At 33.6% G+C, this 23,248-nt stretch overlaps 2 protein-coding genes across 2 annotated transcripts; both read left to right on the forward strand.

The window, feature by feature from the left end:
• Positions 6,505-8,214, forward strand: LOC108661961 (leucine-rich repeat receptor protein kinase EMS1-like). Its single transcript, XM_018120955.1, has 3 exons — positions 6,505-6,788; positions 6,938-7,959; positions 8,087-8,214. The coding sequence occupies exons 1-3, from the start codon at positions 6,505-6,507 to the stop codon at positions 8,212-8,214; spliced, it is 1,434 nt and encodes a 477-aa protein (XP_017976444.1).
• On the forward strand, positions 10,314-17,183 carry LOC18598669 (probable vacuolar amino acid transporter YPQ2). The gene is made up of 12 exons (XM_018120956.1): positions 10,314-10,531; positions 10,615-10,657; positions 12,063-12,089; positions 12,194-12,286; positions 13,651-13,808; positions 14,458-14,626; positions 14,711-14,833; positions 15,242-15,361; positions 16,054-16,074; positions 16,565-16,623; positions 16,784-16,874; positions 17,103-17,183. Exons 1-12 carry the CDS (start codon positions 10,314-10,316, stop codon positions 17,181-17,183), a joined length of 1,203 nt encoding a protein of 400 aa, XP_017976445.1.

Genomic DNA, 23,248 nt, shown 5'->3' on the forward strand with positions numbered 1-23,248 from the left:
TATAAATACTAAAGAGATTATAAAAGTTATCAACCTAAAATCTTAAATATCTTCTAACAAAAATATGAAAAGATATTGAGTTATATATTATTGAAATTAATTAGACCAAGAAGCTGTTTATTATCATAAACTCAAAAACTTTTAAGTCTATTATATGCAATTGTAAGATAAATGGTGAATTAAACTTGTAGATATACTTGGATTTCATTGACTATATCAAAATTTCCAAGCTGACAAAACAATTTAAGATCAACAGTTAAATTTAAAACTAAATTAAGTTTTGAAAATATTTTTCAAAAGTGAAATTTTAATATTGAGCTTAAATTAAAAAAAAAGTCAATAATACTTAACCGAGTCATAATTTCTATTCATAAATAATAAAATTAAAATTCACTTTTTTATCTAAATAATAAAAAGAACAAAGTCAAGGATAGAAGTCTGAAATTTTCTGGTGCAACCATATATGCAAGTCGTAACACATCCAATCCATTATGCTCTCCACCACAACAACCCAGAATTTTCCTTCCTTCATATGAGACTGAGCAAGTTCGTCTTACTCTGTTGCTTCCCCTTCGACATCTTTTGGTCTCCCGTTACCGTATACACGATAGCATACTCCTGTAGCGCAGCAATCTATAACTGTCCAGCTGGGCTCACAAAATGAGGATTTCACTTGTTTCATGGCTCTTCTTCGATTCATTTATAGCAATTTTCTGTATCATTAACGCAGTTTCGGTTTCTGGCCAATGTCAAAGCGATCAGCAAGAGTTGCTGCTCAGATTGAAAAATGGCCTCGATTCTACTTTATCTGTGAAGCTGGTGAAGTGGAATCAAAGCAAGGATTGTTGTTCTTGGGATGATGTAAGCTGCGATGCAGGGGGTCGTGTTATCGAACTAGACTTGAGCAACCAATCAATCAGCGGTGTGATTGACAATTCAAGCAGCCTCTTCGGCCTTCTGTATCTCCAGAGTCTAAATTCGGCATATAACAGATTCAACTCCACAATTGCTTCTAGGCTTGATGAGCTCGCGGATTTGAGTTACCTCAATTTTGTTGAGATAAAAACTAGCTTGAATGTCATTTTGTCTAATTATGTACAGGACATGTGTCCACTTTGTTTTGTTGTGCTGGTTTGGTAATTCACAGTGCATGCTGCTGCACATTTGTCCTAGGACGTGTAAGCACTGCATGTTTGCTCTAATGCTATGTCAAACACTTGGATTTTTTTTGTACAAGTGTTAGTTAAATAGATCTTGTATATATTTATGCATTTCTCCTCAGTTAATGCAAGGGATCGATATCAACCAAGTTCTGCTCTCTGTTTTGTCTATTGCTTTTACTTTCTCCTTTACATGCCTGCTGCCTCTTTTCTGTATTAACAAGAACATGGTATCAGAGTTGTGAATTGATCCTTTGAGTCCTTTAAACACTTACAAATTACCTTGAAAGTCTCATCTACAATAACCAAACTTCTTTATCAAACATGTCAACTTCAACTTCAACCATTACACAATAGTCACCTCCTTTTTTTTATGGTTCCAATTATACAGTTTGGGCCATAAAAATGAAGGCATTTCTAAGAGGTGTTAACCTCTGGAATGTTGTTGAGTTTGAAACTGAATTGCTAGTGCTAAAGGAGAATGCTACGCAGGCTCAAGTGAAGCAATATGTAGAAGATATTGCAAAGAGATATAGAGCCTTGTCATTCATACATTCAACAGTGTCTGAATCGATTTTCAACAGGATTATGGGATGTGAGACTGCAAACGAGGCTTGGAGTAAACTTGAGAAGGAGTTTTTGGGGTCTGCAAGGAGCAAACAAGTGCGTTTGCAAAACCTCAGAAAGAAATATGAGCTTCTGAGAATGAAAGAGAATCAGACAATAGGCGAGTTTGTTGAAGATCTGATGAAACTTGTAAATCAGATCAGACTCATGGGAGACTCCCTCATTGATTTGAAAGTGGTAGAAAAGATTATGTTGAGCCTACCAGAAAGGTTCGATCCCACAATCACCTCTCTGGAGCAAGTTAAGGATATTACAGAGCTCTCAATATCAGACTTGGTTAGTGCTTTGGAAGCTGATGAACAGAGGAAGGCAGCAAGAAGAGATGAAAGGGTAGATCAAGCACTGGCAGCTCGTGCAAAAGGTAAAGCTCCTGCTGATTCTTCATTTAAAAAGAATTCAAATGAGAATAAAGAAAAAGACAAAACTGGTACAACTGCTGGAAGATTTCGAAACAAAAAAGGCAAGTTTCCAATCTGCCCTCATTGTAAAAAGAGAAGCCATTATGAAGCTTATTGTTGGTTCAGACCTAGAGTTAAATGCAATGCATGTAAGCAGTTGGCACATGTAGAGAAAGTTTGCAAGAATAAAGCTGAGGTTGCAGACAAAAAGCAACAGATTGCAAAGCAAGTCGAGAAAGCTGAAGTTGCAGAAGAAGTGTTGTTCATGACTATTGAAGACTCTAACTCATCAAACTATAATCACTGGCTTCTCGATAGTGCATGCTCTAATCATATGACTTCAAAGGCTGAGCTATTCTCAAAGCTGGATACTGATCATTGCTTTTCAGTTAAAATTGGAAATGGCTTTATACTGAATGCTGTGGGGAAAGGAACAGTTGCAATTCAAACTACTTCAGGCACCAGGTATGTTTTGAATGTGCTTCTGGTTCCTAAAATAACTCAAAATTTATTAAGTGTTGGTCGGTTAGTTGATGAAGATTACATGTTGGTATTCAAAAACAATGCATGCACAGTTTATGAACCCTCTGCTGTCTATATGATGTCTGTTCCTATGGTTAGAAATTGCTTCCCTGTTAAATGGGGAAATTTGTGCTTATCTGCAACAGAATCTTCATCAAAACAAATTTATCTGTGGCACAAGAGGCTAGGCCATTACAATTATTAGTCCTTGTTGCAAGTAAGTGCCTCTGGTTTGTTGTTGAATCTTCCTAAACTGCATGAAGATGGTCCTATATGCAGCTCCTGTCAATATGGTAAGCTGACTAGAAGGTCTTTTCCTAAAGCAAGTTTGAATAGAGTCGAACATAGATTAGAGTTAGTTCATTCAGATGTTGCTGGACTTATGAGTGAGCCTTCTTTAAATGGAAGCAAATATTTTGTTATCTTTATTGATGATATGTCTAGAATGACTTGGATTTACTTCATACAGCATAAGTCAGAAGTGTTCTCAGTATTTCAGAAATTCAAAGCAAAAGTTGAGAATGAATCTGGCTGCAGAATTAAGATACTAAGGACAAACAATGGAGGTGAGTACACTTCTTCAGAATTCACAAGCTATCTGGAGAAGGAGGGCATTCATCACCAACTAACAGCTCCATATTGTCCTGAGCAGAATGGTGTTAGTGAGAGGAAGAACAGAACAATTATTGAGATGTCCAGGTGTCTCCTGTTTGAGAAGAAGCTTCCTAAAAGCTTTTGGGCTGAGGCAACTAACACTGCAGTTTATCTGCAAAATATCCTGATCACTCAAGCTGTGAATAATGAAACTCCTTATGAAGTTTGGTACAGCATCAGACCATTTGTGGATCACTTGAGGATCTTTGGATCCATTTGCTATCTCCATGTTCCTGACGAACTTAGAGACAAGCTGCAACCCAAGGCAAAGTTGGGAGTTTTTATAGGTTACAGTCAGTAGTCAAAAGCTTACAGGATTTATCAAATTGAATCTGGCATAGTCTCTGTTAGCATACATGTAACATTTGATGAAGGTGCATATTGGAACTGGGAAAAGAATCAAATGCAGCATACTAAATTTCTAGATGAAGATGTTAATCTTCAACTTGCAAACAGTGAAGAGATACTTGATGCAGAACAGATTGTAGATGAACCTCCTGTGAGAGATACTCGATCATTACAAGAAATTTATGGAAGCTGCAATGTAGCTGTATTTGAACCTGCTACACCTGAAGAAGCTATTGTATTACCAGGATGGAAAGAAGCAATGGAAGAAGAAATGAAGATGATAAATCTCAACAAGACATGGAGCTTGGTAGACGACCTAAGCATCATCATGTTGTTGGAGTGAAATGGGTGTTTAGAATGAAGCTGAACTTAGATGGCTCTTTGAGCAAGCATAAAGCAAGGCTTGTTGTTAAAGGCTTTGCTCAATTGCCTGGAGTAGACTATCTTGAAACATTTGCACCAGTTGCAAGAATGGATACCATTCGACTGCTGCTAGCATTGGCAGCTAAGTTTAAATGGAAAATATTCCATTTGGATATCAAATCTGCTTTCTTAAATGGTGATTTGCAGGAAGAAATTTTCATTGAGCAGCCTTATGGTTTTGAAAGTGAGCCTAACCGAGACAAAGTGTATAAACTTCATAAGGCACTCTATGGCTTGAAGCAGGCACCACGTGCCTAGTACTGCAAATTTGATGACTATTTGAAGGGTCAAGGTTTTCAAAAGATCAGTAATGAAGCTGCTTTATATATACAGAAAACTGATTATCAAAATCCTTTGATTATTTCATTGTATGTTGATGACATGTTAGTTACAGGAGGAGATGATCAAAGAATTGCAAAACTCAAGCTTGGAATGCAAAGCAGATTTAGAATGACAGATCTTGGACAGATGAGTTATTTTCTGGGGTTACAAATCCTTCAAAGTAATACTGGAATTTTCATATGCCAATTAAATTACATTGGTGAGATTCTGGACAAGTTTAAAATGACAGATTGCAAGACAGTAGCCACTCCACTTATTCCTCATGAGAATCTGTCAGTTGACAAAGGGTCTGCACTCGAAAATCCTTCAGCCTTTAGAAGCTTGATAGGATCATTGCTTTATATTTGTGCATCAAGACCTGACCTGATGTTTGCTGCAAGTTATCTGTCTAGGTTCATGCAGGTTCCAACAACTCAGCATTTCTCAGCAGCAAAAAGAGTGCTTAGATATTTATAAGGCACTGCAAATTTTGGTCTTCAATTCACTTATACAGATGAAAGTTTAGTTGAGTTGGTTGGATTCTCGGATAGTGACTGGGCAGGCTGTGTGGATGATTGTAAAAGCACTTCTGGATATGTGTTTACATTAGGAAATGGTGTTTTTTGTTGGAATTCAAAGAAGCAAGAAACCAGTGCTCAATCATCTACAGAAGCAGAGTATATAGCAGCAGCTACAGCTGCAAATCAAGCCATTTGGGTGAAAAAGATCTTAACTGATCTTGGCTTTCTTCATGTGCCTCTAGTCAAGCTGTATGTGGACAACAAATCTGCTATTGCCATGGTGAAAAATCCTGTTTTTCATAGCAGAACAAAACATATCAAGGTCAAATACCATGCCTTGAGAGAAGCTGAGAAGAATCAAGAGATATCCATTCGGCATTGTAGCTCCAGTGATCAGCTTGCAAACATTTTAACCAAACCTCTTCACTTGTCCACGTTTGAAGAACTGAGAAGCAAATCAAATATTCAGCAAGCTAGTATTTAGGAGGAGTGTTGAGATACAAACTAGCTTGAATGTCATTTTGTCTAATTATGTACAGGACAAGTGTCCACTTTGTTTTGTTGTGCTGGTTTGGTAATTCACAATGCATGCTGCTGCACATTTGTCCTAGGACGTGTAAGCACTGCATGTTTGCTCTAATGCTGTGTCAAACACTTGGATTTTTTTTGTACAAGTGTTAGTTAAATAGCTCTTGTATATATTTATGCATTTCTCCTCAGTTAATGCAGGGGATCGATATTAACCAAGTTCTGCTCTCTGTTTTGTCTATTGCTTTTACTTTCTCCTTTGCATGCCTGCTGCCTCTTTTCTGTATTAACAAGAACATATTTGTCAAATGCTGGCTTCAGTTGTCAAATACCTGTAGCAATGTCAGGAATGACAAGGTTGGTTACTCTTGATTTATCTACGCTAAACTTCCCTGGAGACGTTCCATTGAAGCTTGAAAACCCAAATCTACGAATGCTTGCTCAAAATCTGAGTAAGCTACAAGAGCTTTACCTTGATGGCGTGAACGTATCAGCGTAGGGAAAAGAGTTGTGCCAGGCCATATCTGCTTCATTAAGTGAATTGCAAGTGTTAAGCATGTCCAGCTGTTTTCTTCTGGACCAATTGAACCTCACCTTTAAAACTTGAAGGATCTCTCTGTTATACATTTGGATAAGAACAATTTGTCTTCTACGATGCCAAAATTCCTTGCTAAACTTTCAAATTTGACTTCCTTGCGGCTCAGTTCGTGTGGCTTGCATGGACTATTTCCAAAAGAGATACTCCAGGTAAACAAGCTACAGTCTCTTGAAATAAAATGAAAAAGTTCAAGGTTCCTTGCCAGAATTCTCTCATAATGGTTCTCTTCGTATCCTAGTGATTAGCAAAACAAAGTTTTCTGAGTCATTAACATTCCACAAGCAACCTTCTGAACTTGACAAGATTAGACCTTTCCTATTGCAATTTCAGTGGAGCAATTCTGAATTCAATCCCATATCTCCAACAGCTTGTTTATTTGGACTGGTCAAAATCCATCATTTGATATGTCCAAAAATCTTGCCTATATAGACCTCTCTCATAATAAACTGACTGGTGAGGTCCAATCATATGACTGGAAAGGCCTTCAAAATCTTACTCATATTGATTTAAGTCATAATTCACTTTATGGGAATATTCCCTCCTCTCTTTTGGCACTCCAGTTACTGAAGAAGGTTAAGCTTTCCAACAATCAATTTAACGGAAAAGTTATTGACGTTCCAAATGCACCACAATCTTTATTGGATACTCTTGATCTCAGTAGCAACCAACTGCAAGGTCCTATACCCAAGTTTGTTTTTGAGCTCAGTAGAATTTTCATCCTTTCGCTTTCTTCCAACAAGTTCAACGGTACTATACGGCTAGGAGACATTCAGAAGCTTCTCAACCTCACATGTCTTGACCTTGGCATAACAATCTGTCTGTCAATGCAACTGGCAGCTATTCTACCTTGGCATCCTTCCCCAAGATTACTAGACTGGAACTGGCTTCTTGCGGACTGAAAGTCTTTCCTGATCTAAAGAACCAAGCAAGACTTACCTATCTGGATCTTTCAGACAACCAAATTTCAGGTGAAGTACCCAACTGGATTTGGAATGTCGGTAATGGCCTTCTCCAGCATTTGAACCTTTCATTTGATCAGCTAGTTAGTCTGCAAAAACCTTATCAAATACCTGGTCTCTCAGTCCTTGACCTGCATTCTAACAAACTTAGTGGTAATATCCCAACTCTTCCTCCATCTGCGAGCTATCTGGATTATTCCAGAAATAACTTTACTTCTTCTTTACCGCCTAACATTAGTAGCTGCCTCTCGTGTACTATTTTCTTTTCTCTCTCAAGCAATGGCCTTAAGGGTTTCATTCCTAATTCAATATGTGATGCTGGTTATCTGCAAGTTCTTGACTTGTCCAACAGCAGTCTGACTGGTGCAGTACCAAAATGTTTAATTGAAAGGATAGTATCTCTAGGGGTACCGAATCTTAGGGGCAACAGTCTCAGTGGCAATATTCCTGATGCATTTTTAAGTCATTGTTCCATACAAACACTAAATGTCAATGGCTATGAGCTTGAAGGGAAGATTCCAAGATCCCTCGCTAGGTGCAAAATGCTGGAGGTGTTAGACCTTGGTAACAATCGGATCAGTGATTCCTTCCCTTGCCATTTGAAGAACATATCCACCTTGCGGATTCTGGTTTTGAGAGCAAATGAATTTCATGGGAAAATTGGTTGTCCAGCAATTATGGCCCCCCGGCCAAAACATCAAATTGTCGACATTGCTCACCATAGTTTTAAAGGAAGACTACCAGAGAAATGGTTAACAACATGGGAGGCAATGATGGTTGATGACGATGAAGCCCAATTAAGTGTTAAACACCTCCAATTTGAGGTTCTGAAATTAACTCAGTGGAATTTATTATCTGCACGGCATAACAGTTACCATGAAAGGTCTAACAATGGAGCTGGTAAAGATCCTAACTGTTTTCTCCTCCATTGACTTTTTATGCAACAAATTTGAAGGGCTAATACCAAATGTGATCGGTGAATTCAAAGCACTCTATGCTCTGAACTTGTCACACAATGCTTTCACAGGCGCAATCCCACCATCTTTAAGAAAGTTGCAACAGCTGGAATCCGTGGACCTCTCAAGTAATAACCTGTGTGGCAGTATTCCTCAACAGCTGGCAAAACTAAATTTCCTTGCATTCCTTGACCTCTGACACAACCAACTGGGGGGAAGGATCCCAAAAGGTAATCAGTTCCGGTGGCTTTCAGATGATTCATTTGATAACAATGGGGGATTATGTGGACCTCCTTTAGAGGCAAAATGTCAATCCCCAGACAGCCCTTCCCTTGAGATTCTGAAACTGGGAAGCAGATCGACCAGAGCTGAGGCAGGGAGCGATATTCATTGGAATTTTATAAGTGCTGATATAGGTTTTTTCTTTGGGTTAGGAATTGTCATTGCACCCCTTATCTTTTGGAAGAGATGGAGGATATGGTATTATAAGCACATTGATCGTGCTCTTTTCAGTCTTTTCCCTCGGCTGGAGAGCTCACCGGAGTCAGAGGAAGAGGCTCAAGCAACGATGGAAAGGAGCAGGGAATCAATGAAAAGATTTTTAGCTAGTTCCTTTGTTGTCTTTTCCTGTTTTTGGTTTTTTTTTTTTTCATAAATTCTTTTGAAGAAAAACAAATTAAATTATCCTAAAAATAGAAAATGAAAACGAACATTCTCTTCTCAAGTTAGCATTCTTTCAGTTTTATGCAAATAGAAAACGTTTTCACTTCTCTAGCTGATCATCCTTGCTTGATAACACATTAATATCAAAAGGCTCATCAGGACAACTTATCCAGAATGATACCTGTGATAGAAACAAAACATTAATCTAACACATACCTGATCATAATTCAATTCAATTTCACTTGTTCCTATCTTGGTTGGAGGTTTACCAAATAATAAAAATGATTGCTGACTCCAACCACTTAGATTGGACCCTGCACCAGAATCTCAGCTCCCTCTTATGAAAATTGAGATCGTTTTGCCTTATGTCAAATCCAACATAAATTGTATTCGTAGCGCCTAGAATTTGAAGATGAAACTTTTGCTTAAAACATTTTATCAGTAATTCAGAATAAAGATTTTTCCTCAACTTGATATGGGAAGAAGGGCTAATGGAGTTCACAAGGGAAACTAGAGTAATTCTTCTGAAGTGATTATATTACTTGGTTCTACTTGCATCAATGAGAAGAAAAGCAAATGCAGGAAAGCATTTCTACTGATGAAAAAGTTGAGTCATGGCATAATATAAATTGGTACTAGCATTTAGAGTTGAGTCCAAGATATAGGATTCATCTGCACATGATGCAGTGCAAGAGTAAAGCATCCTGACTAATTTTGTTTAAGGCAGCTTTGCTTGTTTCAATGTAAGGAATGCACGAATGCATCTTTCCTGATATGATAAAAAGCAATGTCATGCCCTAATATCAATGTGCTTCTATGGAATCTATTCTATAGATAGCCTAGCAATTTTCTTCTGCAGTCATTCAAGTCTTGCAGATTGCAGCAATTGGTGCCATAATCATGGGGCATATACATTTATATTTCAACAAGTGTAAAATTCCATTCATGCCACAGCTTCAACCACTGATTAAAAACCTTTTCCAAATTCTTAACTGGTAAAAATTTGCAGATATATTGTTGATTAAGGATTTAATTGAATTCAATAATCCAAAAAATGCTTAATTGTTTTAATTTGAAATATTTCAGAGCCTTTTTCTTGAATTTAATCTCTTTGCAACCATATAGTGTTTGGTTTAATAGTTGATACATGATTTCTTTACTCAAATAACAAAGTTCGAATTTCTCTTTTTCTCTAATTTTCTTTTAAAAAAATAATGAAATATAATTGATTAAATTTTGAAACATACGTGAATTAAACATTCTCATGAAAATCAACTAGAAGTGATCTTTATATAAAGTATGATTGATTTAAAATATAATTGATTTTGATTTTAAAATTTTAATTCTGACCAATCAAAGTAACTGATTTTTTTTTATATAAAATATTTATGAGTTATAAATATAGCATATATGTTCATATAACAATAACATTTATGTTATAAGTATTTATCTACAAACTACAATAAGATTAAATTTCGTTCCTTTATTGCTGAGCTTGAAGTTTACTAAAATTCTAAATCTTACTCAATTAGTGTACACATACATTACTATTTTAGCTTTGGCTAGTAATTCTTTATTCATTCTCTGTTAATAAAGAAAACTTGCAGAATACGAATCTTACATTTCCTCGAGATAATGGCAATTACATGTCCAAGACGTGGGGAATGCTGGGAGTGGGCGAGGGTGTACATAAACTACTGTATTTGCAGCGCAAGAGATGAAGGCTCGTTTGCTTTGGGTTTGATCAGTATCATAAGTTGGAGCGTCGCTGAAATCCCTCAGATTATCACCAACTATAAGGAGAAGTCGGTTGAGGGCTTCTCCCTCGGTTTCTTGATCACTTGGATTGTTGGGTGACTATTTTTTCTTTTCCTACTTCCATATTATTTACCGGACCATTCTGTTTCACTTTTGTTTCTTGCTTATGCACTTGCAGGGATCTTTTTAATCTTTTCGGTTGTATTCTTGAACCGGCTACGGTCAGTGATTTGCTCGATTCCTGTATATACATGGTGATTGTTACCTGTTTTGGGTGTTTGGTACTGTTTCCATATCAGACAGCAGGGCCGGCCCTCGGGTGAAGCCACCCAAGGGCTTTAGGCCCCCAATTGGAAGAGATCTCAATTTTAGAGAAAATTTATAATTTTATAATAATTATAATATAATTAATTATATTAAAAATATATAAAAATTTAAAAAATAATTAATAAAATTATTTGTTCTTTCACTTTTTTAATTATGTGTTTAATAAATCTCAATTTTCTATTACTTATTTATTTTTAAAATGTTATTAATTCTCAACTATATTCTCTCATTTTCAATAAACTAACAGCCATATGTATTTAATCATCTTCGACAACTATTTTTTTCTCACTTATTTCTCTTATTTTCAATCAACGCTTTTAATGATTTTCAACAACTATTTTTTTTTCTATATATAAAACCAATTATATTTTTAAACGTATAATATCTACTTTTGAAATCTTCTTTTCTCATTTGTTCTTTCTTCCTTTAATTTTAATTTTTTTCCAAAAAATACACAACAAGTCTGTTCTTTTATTATCTTCATAAAACTGTGAACCTCATTTGAAAGATTATTGCCTTAATCTTGAATGTTCCTAAAAATATAGCAACTATTCTAACATTGATGGTTTCGGTTTATTTTCAGAGTTAAAAATTTTTAAAAAAATTATGCACAAAGAAAACAGTCCAATTGACATACTTAATCACATAAAAAGACTAGATTCTTTTCCGAATGTATATATTGTTTTTAGAAAAATATTAACAATTCTAGTAAGTGTTGCTTCAGAAAAAAAAAGGTTTTTTCAAAATTAAAATTAAAAAAATCTTATTTAAGATCAACAATGTTTCAAGAAAGATTAAATGGATTGGTTATATTATCAATTGAAAAAAAATATTAAAAAAACTTAATTATAAAAGTTTAATTAAAAATTTTACATCTCAAAAAGGTAAAAAAATAAAATTTTAATAATTTTTTTCATTTCAATTAAAAAAAAACTTCATTTGAATATTTCGTTTTAAACTTTTAAATTTATTGGGCTACCACTGTCAAACAGGTGCAACTTTTTTGCTGTCCAGTGTAAAAACATGCATCTATTCATTGCTAAAAGACATTTCACATTAGCACAGAATGACTTTTTTTACTAGCGACACTTTATCCTCTTGCTTTCTGAAATATTAAGAATAAATCTTCATGGAGCTCTAGTCTAGTTTTTTTTTTTTTTTTTTTTTTTTTTTTTAAAAAAAAACTTGCTTTACAGCATGTTGAGCTCTAGTCTAGTTTGAAAGAAATAATTATTTTGATTTTCTATGGGGATTATTACTGCAGCCAGTATACTGAAACTTTATTGCTTCTCTTTGCAGCTTCCGACGCAATACCATATGGCAGTTGTAAGAATGTACTAACCCAAAATGTTGTTAGTGTAGTCAATTCTTAATAAGTATATTGTTCTAATTCTCAGTTATTGATTTACATGACCTTCGTCAAAGCACAGTTGTATACAATGACTAGCTCAATTCTTGCGGCCCAGACTGTGTACTATGGTCACATTTATCCTCGATTAAAGTTCAAAGGAGTGTGCCACAAGGTAAGAAGTTAAACTACATTTCTCTTAGAAAAGTTTAGGCAACAAGTTAAAGCTCTGCACTCCCGAAACTAGTGAACCTAGTAGAGAAAGGAAATAGACTATTTTGTTAAATGGTGAGCAGGAGAGAAAAATGTTTAGTTTTTCATTAAACCAAGACTAGCTTGTATGGTATTTTATGTTGTATATTTAAATGATATCAATCTTTTGATTGCATTTAACTAAAAGGTCAAAAAAAAAAAAAGAATTGGGAACGAATACACAAATCAATTGTGTTTTTCATGTTACTTCAGAAGAGTATATGGTATCTTATGGAATTAGTGTATTGTTATGATCATGCAAATACATGAAACAGATTCTTGGTCATCTTGATATGGATTTTGTAAACTTGATTTCTCGAAAATTCGATTTCAGCTGACTTGTAGTTTAAACAATTATGTATAATTGGTTCTGTCAGGTCTTAATAAAATAGATTTGATTGCTTTACCAAGGGATGAATCACTAGGGTGCTAATTGTTCTCAATTTTATGTTTAATAATCAATATGGATGGAAATTAATTGTTGGAAGCCCATACACAAGGAAGTGAAAAGGGAATAAATGTAAATAATCTACTTAACCATTTGTATCAGAATAACAATGAATCAATAAACCATCTTTTACCTAATTGTCCAACAGCTTAAAAGTTATGGTCTCCAGTTTTTGCTTTGTTCATAGTGGCTTGGCCACTTGGGTGATTCCAGATATAGTGGTTGATTTATTACATGCTTGGAAAATGAGTTTCAGAAAACACACATATTGGGAGGGCTGTAGATTTTAGTGTCCTTAGCTCTAATGCGAAGAAATAAAAGCTTGATATGCAGAAGTTGGAATTGCATTTGTAGGATATTAACTTATTTTCACCGACATTCTATTTGGACATTCAAGATGTATTTAATATTTCTTTCTAATTTCTTGTTTGATTATGTGCTGCTTTTTCACTTAGTATGTTCCATTTTGCTGTTAATAAATTTTAAGCATACGAGGAAAAAAACTTTCAAATTATTGTGGTAGGAGGTCTTAAGTTGAGAGATCAAGTCTATGTAACTTTTTATGTTCCTGATATGTGGCCATGGAACAATCTCAAAGTATCTAACCATGATATGCTATGGAATCTTCATGATATTCGCTCAGTTGTTTTCTCCATACTTGTATTTAGTTTCCCCGCAGTGGAGATCAACATAAATATAACCTTCTGAAAGCATTGCAGGAGTATTAAACATCTTCATTGGTTTTTGATGGTCGCATTGTTTTCTATGAAGGTTTTTATTTTGTTTTCATAGATGTATCACGCAACAAAATTCCACAATTCACTGTGTTTCATATGTAGGGCTCCAAAGAGCACCAACCTGAGGCGGTGGAAAAAGTTGGGGAACAGATTAACAATCTTGATGTGAAACAAGTTATTGATGCTGACAGATTAAGTTCTCCTATTCCTCTACCAGCAATTAATGTAAAGAGTTCTCCGGGCAGAGAATTTTACTACATGTAATTCAATATTCACCTTTAAGTTCTCACACTTTCACTATTTTGCTTTACTTTTTGGACCTAACACCTCAACAACCTTTGTACATGAGAAACACAAACAATATGATTCATTTTCTTTTCTTTTCTTTTTTTGAAGTTTGCATCTGGATTCTGTTATTTTTTGGAATATTTGGTTTCACTGAACTTAGAATTGGTTCTGCCATCCAAGTTAAAAGATCAAATTTCCTTATATACCTCCTGGATTGTCATTTAGTTAAGCATATGTCATAGACTTAGAATTGGTTTACCCACTTCCCTGCCTACATGTGCACTTGCAAATACATATATTTTACTGTATGTCACTTTCTGTTTGTTCAACAAAATTTTGGGACATTTAGGAAGAAAAAGTAACTGATAGATGCTGATGCAGACACTAAGAAGATAGACTTAGAGCGAGTTTTCTCATACTTTTTGGGATCCTGAAAGAAGGTTAGAAACCAAGTTTTCAGTGACCAGTAGGACATCTAATGAGTCAAACTACTTCAAGACATATGTCATACCGAAAGATGGAGATCACAGAAAACCATATGCATATTTTGATATGCCCTTCTGAATGATGCATATAGTGATGATCTAATAGTTTCAGTTTGTTTTTTTTATATTATGTTAGGTCAGCAAGATCTCTATCAACAAGTCATACTCCCACAGAAGGATCCTTCCTTGCACGAAGAATGACGACTCCTTTTCATACAAGAAATTCAGTTGAAGAGCCATTGCTCAGTGCACATGTTTCTACCCAGACTGCCTCCCCTCCAAGCACCAAATCATTGTTATGCTTGGTGACTATTAATTAACTTGAAGAACTACATTCTATTCTATTCTAAAAAGAATGTAATATATGAATTAACTTTTCTCTGTTTCAGGTATCTGCATTAATGTTCATTGCCACATTTAATTTCCAGCTCTCAGCATTTAATAAACTTCACTTAAAGCCTGAGATAATAAATCAAGGATTCGCGATACAAATAGGAAGAAAGCTTCTCCAGGTAGTTCAACCTGCTATTAGTTTCCTCCATATGTGCATAATCAGTTGCTGGAACAGCACACTTATATGTATAGCCTGATATTAAAGCATTCTAGAGTTTCTCCTAGGCCTCCTCTATCCAACATGTTTGTTAACCCTAATTTATTTACTTTTTTATGGGCATTACCTATTTTATTTGACTTCCAGTTGTAGTGTGTCAAAAATTGGGAATTCATCTTTGTTGTAGACAAGCATGTAAATTGGATGCCACCATGTTTTAGGGAATTGGAAAGCTCTTGAATGCCTATTGGCTTCATAGCTCTTATTTTTTATGCCCTTTTGCTTCAACTAGATTGAATTCATTGTGATATTTTAAATTAAACTTTGCTGAAGAGGAATAGGCATCACCAACCATTTACTGGGATTTCAGGTAAATGCTGCGTCATTAGGAGAAAGTGGCATTGGAGGAGGCAGCAGGGTTGGAACTTTTCTTGGTTGGGCAATGGCAGCTATTTACATGGGTGGACGCCTTCCCCAAATTTGCTTAAATGTAAGTTTTGCAGGAACCAAATGAGTAGTGTGTTTTAACTGTTTCTCATAAAAAGATGAAAGTGTTTAAATGCTATATGTTCTTCTATTTTGACTTGATTGCTCACGTCCCCTTGAACTTTCAATTTTAAATTTCTAATCCTTCAACTTCTTAGTAACTATAGTGTTAGACTGAACTTCTATCAGATGTGTATAAGTATGGTTCTTATACATTGGTAACTTGGGGCAAGCTAGCATTATATGTAAGACTTCCCCTCCTTGCCAGGCCAAGTAGAATAAGAACAGTGCCTCCTCTTACTGCCTGCTGATCCTTAAATGAAATATAGCAAAGGATATCAGGATTAGAATTCTAGGGCTTTAGATAAAACAGGATCTAATACCATGATACTAAACCATTAGACCTAAATACTTAAGCTAGTAGATTGGGGCCAAATTAATATTATGTCTGTTATAGTATTAAATTCTCTTTCTAGTTGTCACAAGTTTTGTGATACAATGTTATTTTTTCACAAAGCATGTGTTTAATAAAAGAATTATTACACTTTTGACTAGTGGAGGAAGGATTGCCTTGGTATCTATGCTTTGTATGTCCAAAATCATGAAATTTTTTGGCAACATTTTGTTTTAAGCTGACAACTTGAATATCATGTATTTGAGTTGAACTTAATGTAGTTTTCCCGTTCAACTTTGCAGATTAGAAGAGGCAATGTAGAGGTAAGCATATTCATTAATATTTTAGTTCTCAATACCCACATGAAAGCAAGAACACACAAAAAATTTTGGTGGCATGTGCTGCTCCTTTTTGTTTATAAAACGTTTTGAATCACTGGAATAAGCATGCAGCATATTTAGAGCTTGTTTTTTCTACTTGGGATTAGAGGAAAAAGTATTCTGTGAATTGGAGCTTTTTGGGAAGTGCTTTGGAATTAAAATTATATGAAAGAATTAATAATATCTTTTTCAGCTCAAAATCTTCATTCAATACCTCTGTCAATTGTCAAATGCTGCTTAGCTATATGAAATAAAAGAACAATGCTTTTGAAGCCAGTCATATAAGCATGGCACTTAATATATAGTTCTTTATCATTGTCACCGAAATGAGAGAACTGAGAAAAAGAGGGAGGAAGGCTGGGAGGGGACATGTTGTATTTATATCAATTTGTATGCAGGGTCTGAATCTTGTATGGCTTGTCCACGTGTGCAGGGTCTGAACCCTTTTATGTTTGTCTTCGCTTTGGTTGGAAACTCCACATATGTTGCAAGGTAAATTTGGTCAACTCATCATTGATGTTTGGCTTCACTTCGAGTCCTGTTCATCATTGTATTGAGTGTGGTTTGTACTTGAACCATTTCTCAGCTACCTAATGGTGCATATTTGTTCCACTGTTGTTGTTACCTTTCCTTTTTTTTTGTTTCCCTGTAGCATACTTGTCAAGAGCACGGATTGGTCAAGAATCAGACCAAATTTACCATGGCTGGTGGATGCAGGAGGATGCGTGCTGCTTGATATTTTTGTATCCTTATTAACGATGGTTCTGATATAATGCTTTTTAAATTTTGTAATGGATGTGTTATTTAGAGTCACAAACCCTGGGAATTTTTTATTTTGTTGAGTAATACTTTTTGATTTTTATGGTGTCGCTTATGTTGCCCACTGTTTCTCCTTATTATCATTAATTGAGTTGCTACAGTCACCCTGAAAAAATTTCATATTCTTTGTAGAACCTTATTGCATTTTGCAGATACTGATTCAGTTCTTATACTTCTGCTATTGGGCACCTCAAGATGCAGAGTATAAGCATGAAAACTTGAATGCATCTTAAATGATGGCAAAATAGCCCTTTGTTGAAGGGTCTCTCTCTCATGTGAGTTTTTGTGCATACATGTGCATGCATCTGTTTAAGGGTCTAGGCAGTATTTATAATTAATATAAATTTGAACAATGGTTTTAATTTTTTTTAATTTTTCTAATTAGGAATAAGAGGTGATTTTAACTGAAAATCTAGTTTGGGAGATAAAATGTGGTTATTATGGGGCTATTGCCTCAGCCTCAAAGGTGGTTTTATGCAATATTGATGGTAATTGTGCTAGGTGAGCATTCATAATTTCAAGGTTATCTGCTTGAGTTTACTTTTATTGATCCTTGCTTGCCAGGGATTCTTTTCCAATTGGAATGAAGTTGGCGGAGCTGGGGGACATGTCGATGCCATGTGCTTTGGATGCGTGATGATAACTCTTCTTTCGGATTTGTTCAGTCAGTGCAGAAGATGACAGCTGCTTTTGATCTTGGCAAAATTTGTGTAGCCTCTGTTACTGCATTTTTGCCTACCTCTACCCACTCTTTATTCTGCTTTGAATTCTCTCCTCCTTATATTTATTATTTTTATTAAATTAATATTTTAAAAATAAAACATACAGGGATTTTATATTTTTATTATCTTTTAAAGTTACTAATACAGTAATCATTTATGCTACATTTATAGTTTAATCAACTTCCTTCATATTTAAAAGAGTAACTAAATTTAGGTTTGAGTCATTCTGAATTTACTTGCTTTGTTTATTTATCAGTTATAATTTGTTTCCTATGATTTATCTGGTTATTGGTTTTAGGTTTTAATTATTATATTATATAGTTTCTCTGTCCAATTCTTTCCCTATTTCTTAAAAGAACAAAAAAATCTATAACTTTAGTGTATTTTTCATTAGAATTTTTTAAAAGAAATTGATGTTCCATGACTTGTGCCACCAAAAATTAAAAAGAATTATAAAAAAAATAAATTTTGCTTATAAAAATAAGAAAATACAAAAAAAAAAGAAAGGAAAAGAAAAGAATAGGAGAGATGGAGGCATTATTCCTAGGATTCCGAAAGTTGCTTTATAACAATTTTTTAGTATACTAAAACATCTTAAATTAAAATAATGTTCAATGCACTGGAACTACCATTCCATCTACTAATGTGTTTCAGCTGCTAACAACATTAACAAAATCTAGTGTCATGTCAATTGACTAATAAGATCATACCATATGATTAAATAAACACCCCCTCACTTTTCAAATCAGTGTCCAGGATAGACACGTGGCATGACTCCATTTGTTAAAAAACTATTTAATTTTTTTATTTTGAAAACAAACAAAATAATAGTTCTATTTTTGAAATAAAGAATTGAAAATTTTATTAAAAAATAAATTCCTAATTTTCGAAAAAAAATGAAAATTTTAAAATTCTCCTTTTTATTTTGTTCTTCAAAATTTTAAGATCTACCCTTCCCAAATTAAAAAACCAAAATTTATATAATATTTTTTTTACAGTTTTTGTAATATAAAAAATGAACATTTAATTAACATTTTTTAATATATATTTTTTGCTCTTTCTTTCTCTAACTCGCAGCTGCTCTTTCCTCTCTCTCCAGAAGCTCTCAGCCAATAACGAAAGCCTAAACACCCCTTTCTACCACAGTGAGCCGCCTCGGACCTGCTCTCACGGCCAACCTCTATCACCGCATATGGAGACTACTTCCTTCCCTTCTCACTTGAATGCCAATCCCGAATCCTAACTCACCCTTAAAACCCCAAATCAGCCAAACTAAAAGCCTAATATTTTCAAGACTCAATCTGGGGTTTTCTTTCTCTAGTTTTTTTTATGGCTCAATTCTCTTTTTGGGTCGTCATCTTTGGAGAGGTCACCATCTGTTCTTTAGGTAGTCTCGGTCAATAGATATATGTAGTGATATATATGGATACTTTGAGCACACGGTTGTGCATTAGATTGTCATGCGAGACATGGATTCCGTTTAATGAAATATATATATATATATATATATATACTGTGATGGATCAGAATTCTGCATGAATATTTAGAGCATTTGGTTCCATAGTTTATGCGTGATCTTTTCCATAGTTTAGCATTATTAATTATTATTTATGAGGATAAAATTTAGCGATGTGATATGTTATTGGATATGAATTGGGGCACTCTTTTCCATATAGATCATTATTTTTTACTTTTTGCCTTATCTTTACACTACATTGATTATATTTCTTAATTCACAAAGTTCAGTGTAATATCTTCTTAATTAACAAAGTTCATTGTATTGCTCCATCTTCAATTGCTATTAATGTAGGAATGCTACTAATTATTGACCATTGATGTGTAGGCGAATGTATATAAATTTTTTATTATGCGTCGTGATTCTTGAGTGGCATGTGGCTTGTGCAAATGTCAATTGTGGCGTTAGTCCGTTCAATCGAAGCACCTAACAATATATTTGTTGACATTATAAATGCTTTTGCCTTTTTAGTCTTTTCCTCTTACCTTTTTTTCTAGATTCTCTCTCTTTCTCCCTTGGATTTCTCTGCACTTTCTCTCTCTCCTATATATATAAATATCTTGGTAACTTCTTATCATTAAGATAAACTTTTGCTAACCTTTTTAATTGATAATAGTTGTGAATGCAACTTTTTTGAGGAAATCAGGGGTAATTTTGGTGTCGCAAATATGTAGTTGTCTTTGCATTTTATTTCTTTCTTCATATTATTTCAGAATGTTTATGTTCTCTCAGATTTTTCATGTGCATGAGGCATTATGGATCATTTTTTACTTTTGTTCAATGGTCATCGTAGATTTCAAATGTGCATTGCTTTTCTATTATTATTATTACTTTTTTTAAATTGTTTTCCATGTTTATGTCTATGTTTTTGTTTTCATTTATTTACTCCTTAAATAGAACATGGTGCTATTTGTTTAAACTTTTTTTTGAATAAAATGTGTAATTTTTTATATTTGGTAGATCTTAACATGGCGATTGGTATGATTTTTTTTCTTTTGTTCTTGCGGTGTAATTCCATTCTTCTTTTTGCGAGTTTTTCGCTTTATATCAAATCAGGTATGATTATTTTTCCCTTCATTTATTTATTTGGTAGCATGTTATGAAAAAAATTATGTATTGTTTATCCTTTTTAGTTTTGTTATTAGTTCACTTCATTTGATGTTAACTATTAATAAATTTGACTATTATTGCATCAAAATTCAAACTTTTATTTTTATTGTACTTTCTTTTAAGTTTTTATTGAAATGATGTAAAATTATTGTGTTTGTTTCTATTACCATATTGTCTTTTTATGCAATTGAAGTCTTTTATGATAAATAGTCAATGCTGTTATGAAGTTCACATATTGATTTGGCTCAATTTTGGTTTACTTCGTTTGATGGTTTATTAGTTAGTTTTTTTTTTTTTCTCTTGATAGCTTGAATGATTGGATCATAGATGAGAATTAGGCGTTCATTTACCGAATAAATTCAAAATAAAAAAAACACATTATCAAACAATCACAAAATATACTTTGCTGTTTATGATTCTTGAGGGTTTAGAATTTATTTTTCAGCACTTTATACACACCAGCAACTTATTTATGATATAATTATTTTGCAAATTTATTGTTATTTTATTATTACTGATCCTATAAGGTTTATATTTAAAACCTAAAGATAGTATATATTTAGATTTCTTGGTATGATTTTTCTTCGTACTTATTTATTTGTCATTATGTAAAATATCGCTGCCCTTTTCAACAACATTATACTGTGTCCTCCACTGAACATCAGGAGGAAAAATTGAGTGTAAAGTAACATTTATTGGTTTATTAATCTTTGCTACAATTGCTTTATCCGATTTGTTCCATGTTTTTTTCTTTTCATTTTCTCATTTCAATTCTAATATTCTGATGTTACTTATTATAAAAAAAAAATCATTTTAATACTCACTTGAGGAAGTTCTACTCTTAAACAAGTTTGAAGAGATATCTTAATACTTTCCTTCCTATTTACTCTAACACGCAATCAAAACTCTTTTTATGACTTCAACGTAAATAGTATAGCATGCTTAGATTGATTTCCTTTTCTAAGCCAACTTCCAAAGTATTTGGTCCATACAAAAATACAATTTAAGAATACAAATTATAACTCAAGCAACTACAACCATGAACACATTCATCATTGGTTTTTTTTTACATGCTTTAGGCATTCTTTCTACCCACATTTAAAACTTGCTTAATTACTATTTATCAATATGCTTATTGACATATTCTACATCACCTTCATATACATATTGAACCCTTGTTTGACTGCAACAAAGGATATTAATGCATGTTTAATTATTTTGATAAAAGAACAATATTAATACATGTTTATGGCTGCAAGTGAAAATTAAAACATCTCTTTTAAGATTTGTTTTAAAACCCAAGTTCTTACTCTAATTTTGTTAAAATAAGTCCCTCCGCAACCTGATAAAGAAGAAAGTTTGTTTCAAGTTGCAGAGCTCTCAATTTATCTATGAATTAGGTTGATCTAAAATCTTCAAGTTTTTTCTATGGGTAAAGATAAAATGGAGAAAAAGACATGAAAACTACTGATTGAGATTTATGGCAAGATCTTTCTGGCTGTGAAAAATGGAGGGCAAAAGACAAATTGCATTGAGAGGTGAAGTTGTTTGCTTGTGGCCATTGAATTTGATCAACAATGTGAGATACCATTTTCCAAGTGCGAATGGAGACATCCGAATCTCATCTACAAACTACAATGGGGTTAATAAATTTCCTTTCCTTACCTTCTTGGCCAGTGGCCATCCACGTGCCTTTCCCCATGCACGAGGCTTCTGTCTTCTAGGCATTGCAGCCATAAACCCAAAACAAACAAGGGACAATATTTTATACAGTGAAAACCAGCATCTAGTGGTTTCCATTTGTTTACAATATATCTATCTGATTCCACCTTACATTACCACTAATAGAGAAAGGAAAATTCTTAAATTTCGAAAACAGGATTGTGGAGTCCAAAATTTCAGTAAAACATACTTATATCTATGCCCTGCATGCATGTGGATTTTGATTTGAAAATTCCCAGAATATGACAAAATTAGAGGTTATATTTAACAGCTAATTAACTTTTGGCCTTATCCTCGAGCAGACTATATCATGTATGAGAAATGGTTGCAGTTAAATCACAAAGAAATTTCATATTTCTTAAGTTGAGACATTGTTTTAAACATATAAGTATAGTAAAATCACTATACTTATTGGTATAAATTGGACACTCAATCACTTTTCAAAAAATAAAATAAAATTGGACACTCAATCTTAAAAATTCATCATAATATTATATTAACCTTGCTCTTTCCATCTGTTAAGATAATTATTATTATACAATACTATTATTTGGTTAAGAGTTATACTGTTAATTACTTAGAGTTAGATTATGAATAAAATAATAGCTTTTTATATCTATATACGAATGTCATCGATTTTACATTAGTAAGGAATGAGATGGATTTTGAATATATAAATATGAATCTTTCACTAGTGTTTTAAGTTAAGAACGTGATCTCGTGACATTAAATTTTAATATCAACATTTTATTTCTTTCAAAATTATTATATATTTTTATAACTTTCATATATATGAATATTCATTATATATATATATATATATATATATATATTGTATTTCTCCATATTCAATATACATATTTATATACCGAAATAGAAGATCTTCTTGCATTTTCTTTCTAAATAATCCGTTTGAAAGTTATATTTTCACAACACAAAAATTTATATTATAGTAATTTTATGCAGACATAAATAACAACCTTAGAAATGTGTTTATAACAGAAGTTATCCAACGTGCAAGCAGTGATGCTTAATATGGTTGAATTGGAGAGGAGTAAGTATTGCAGAGCACAAGTAGGCGGTGGAAAAGAACATGCCTGCTGTCCCATCAAATCTCATTAATTATTATTATTATTATTATTATTGTTTATAGCAAAACAAAAACCTCCCAACCCTTCTATACATACAACAATAGATTGACCATATTTGCCCTAAGAGACATAAATGC

This window comes from Theobroma cacao, chromosome 5 (assembly GCF_000208745.1).
Source record: "Theobroma cacao cultivar B97-61/B2 chromosome 5, Criollo_cocoa_genome_V2, whole genome shotgun sequence".
NCBI lineage: Eukaryota > Viridiplantae > Streptophyta > Magnoliopsida > Malvales > Malvaceae > Theobroma > Theobroma cacao.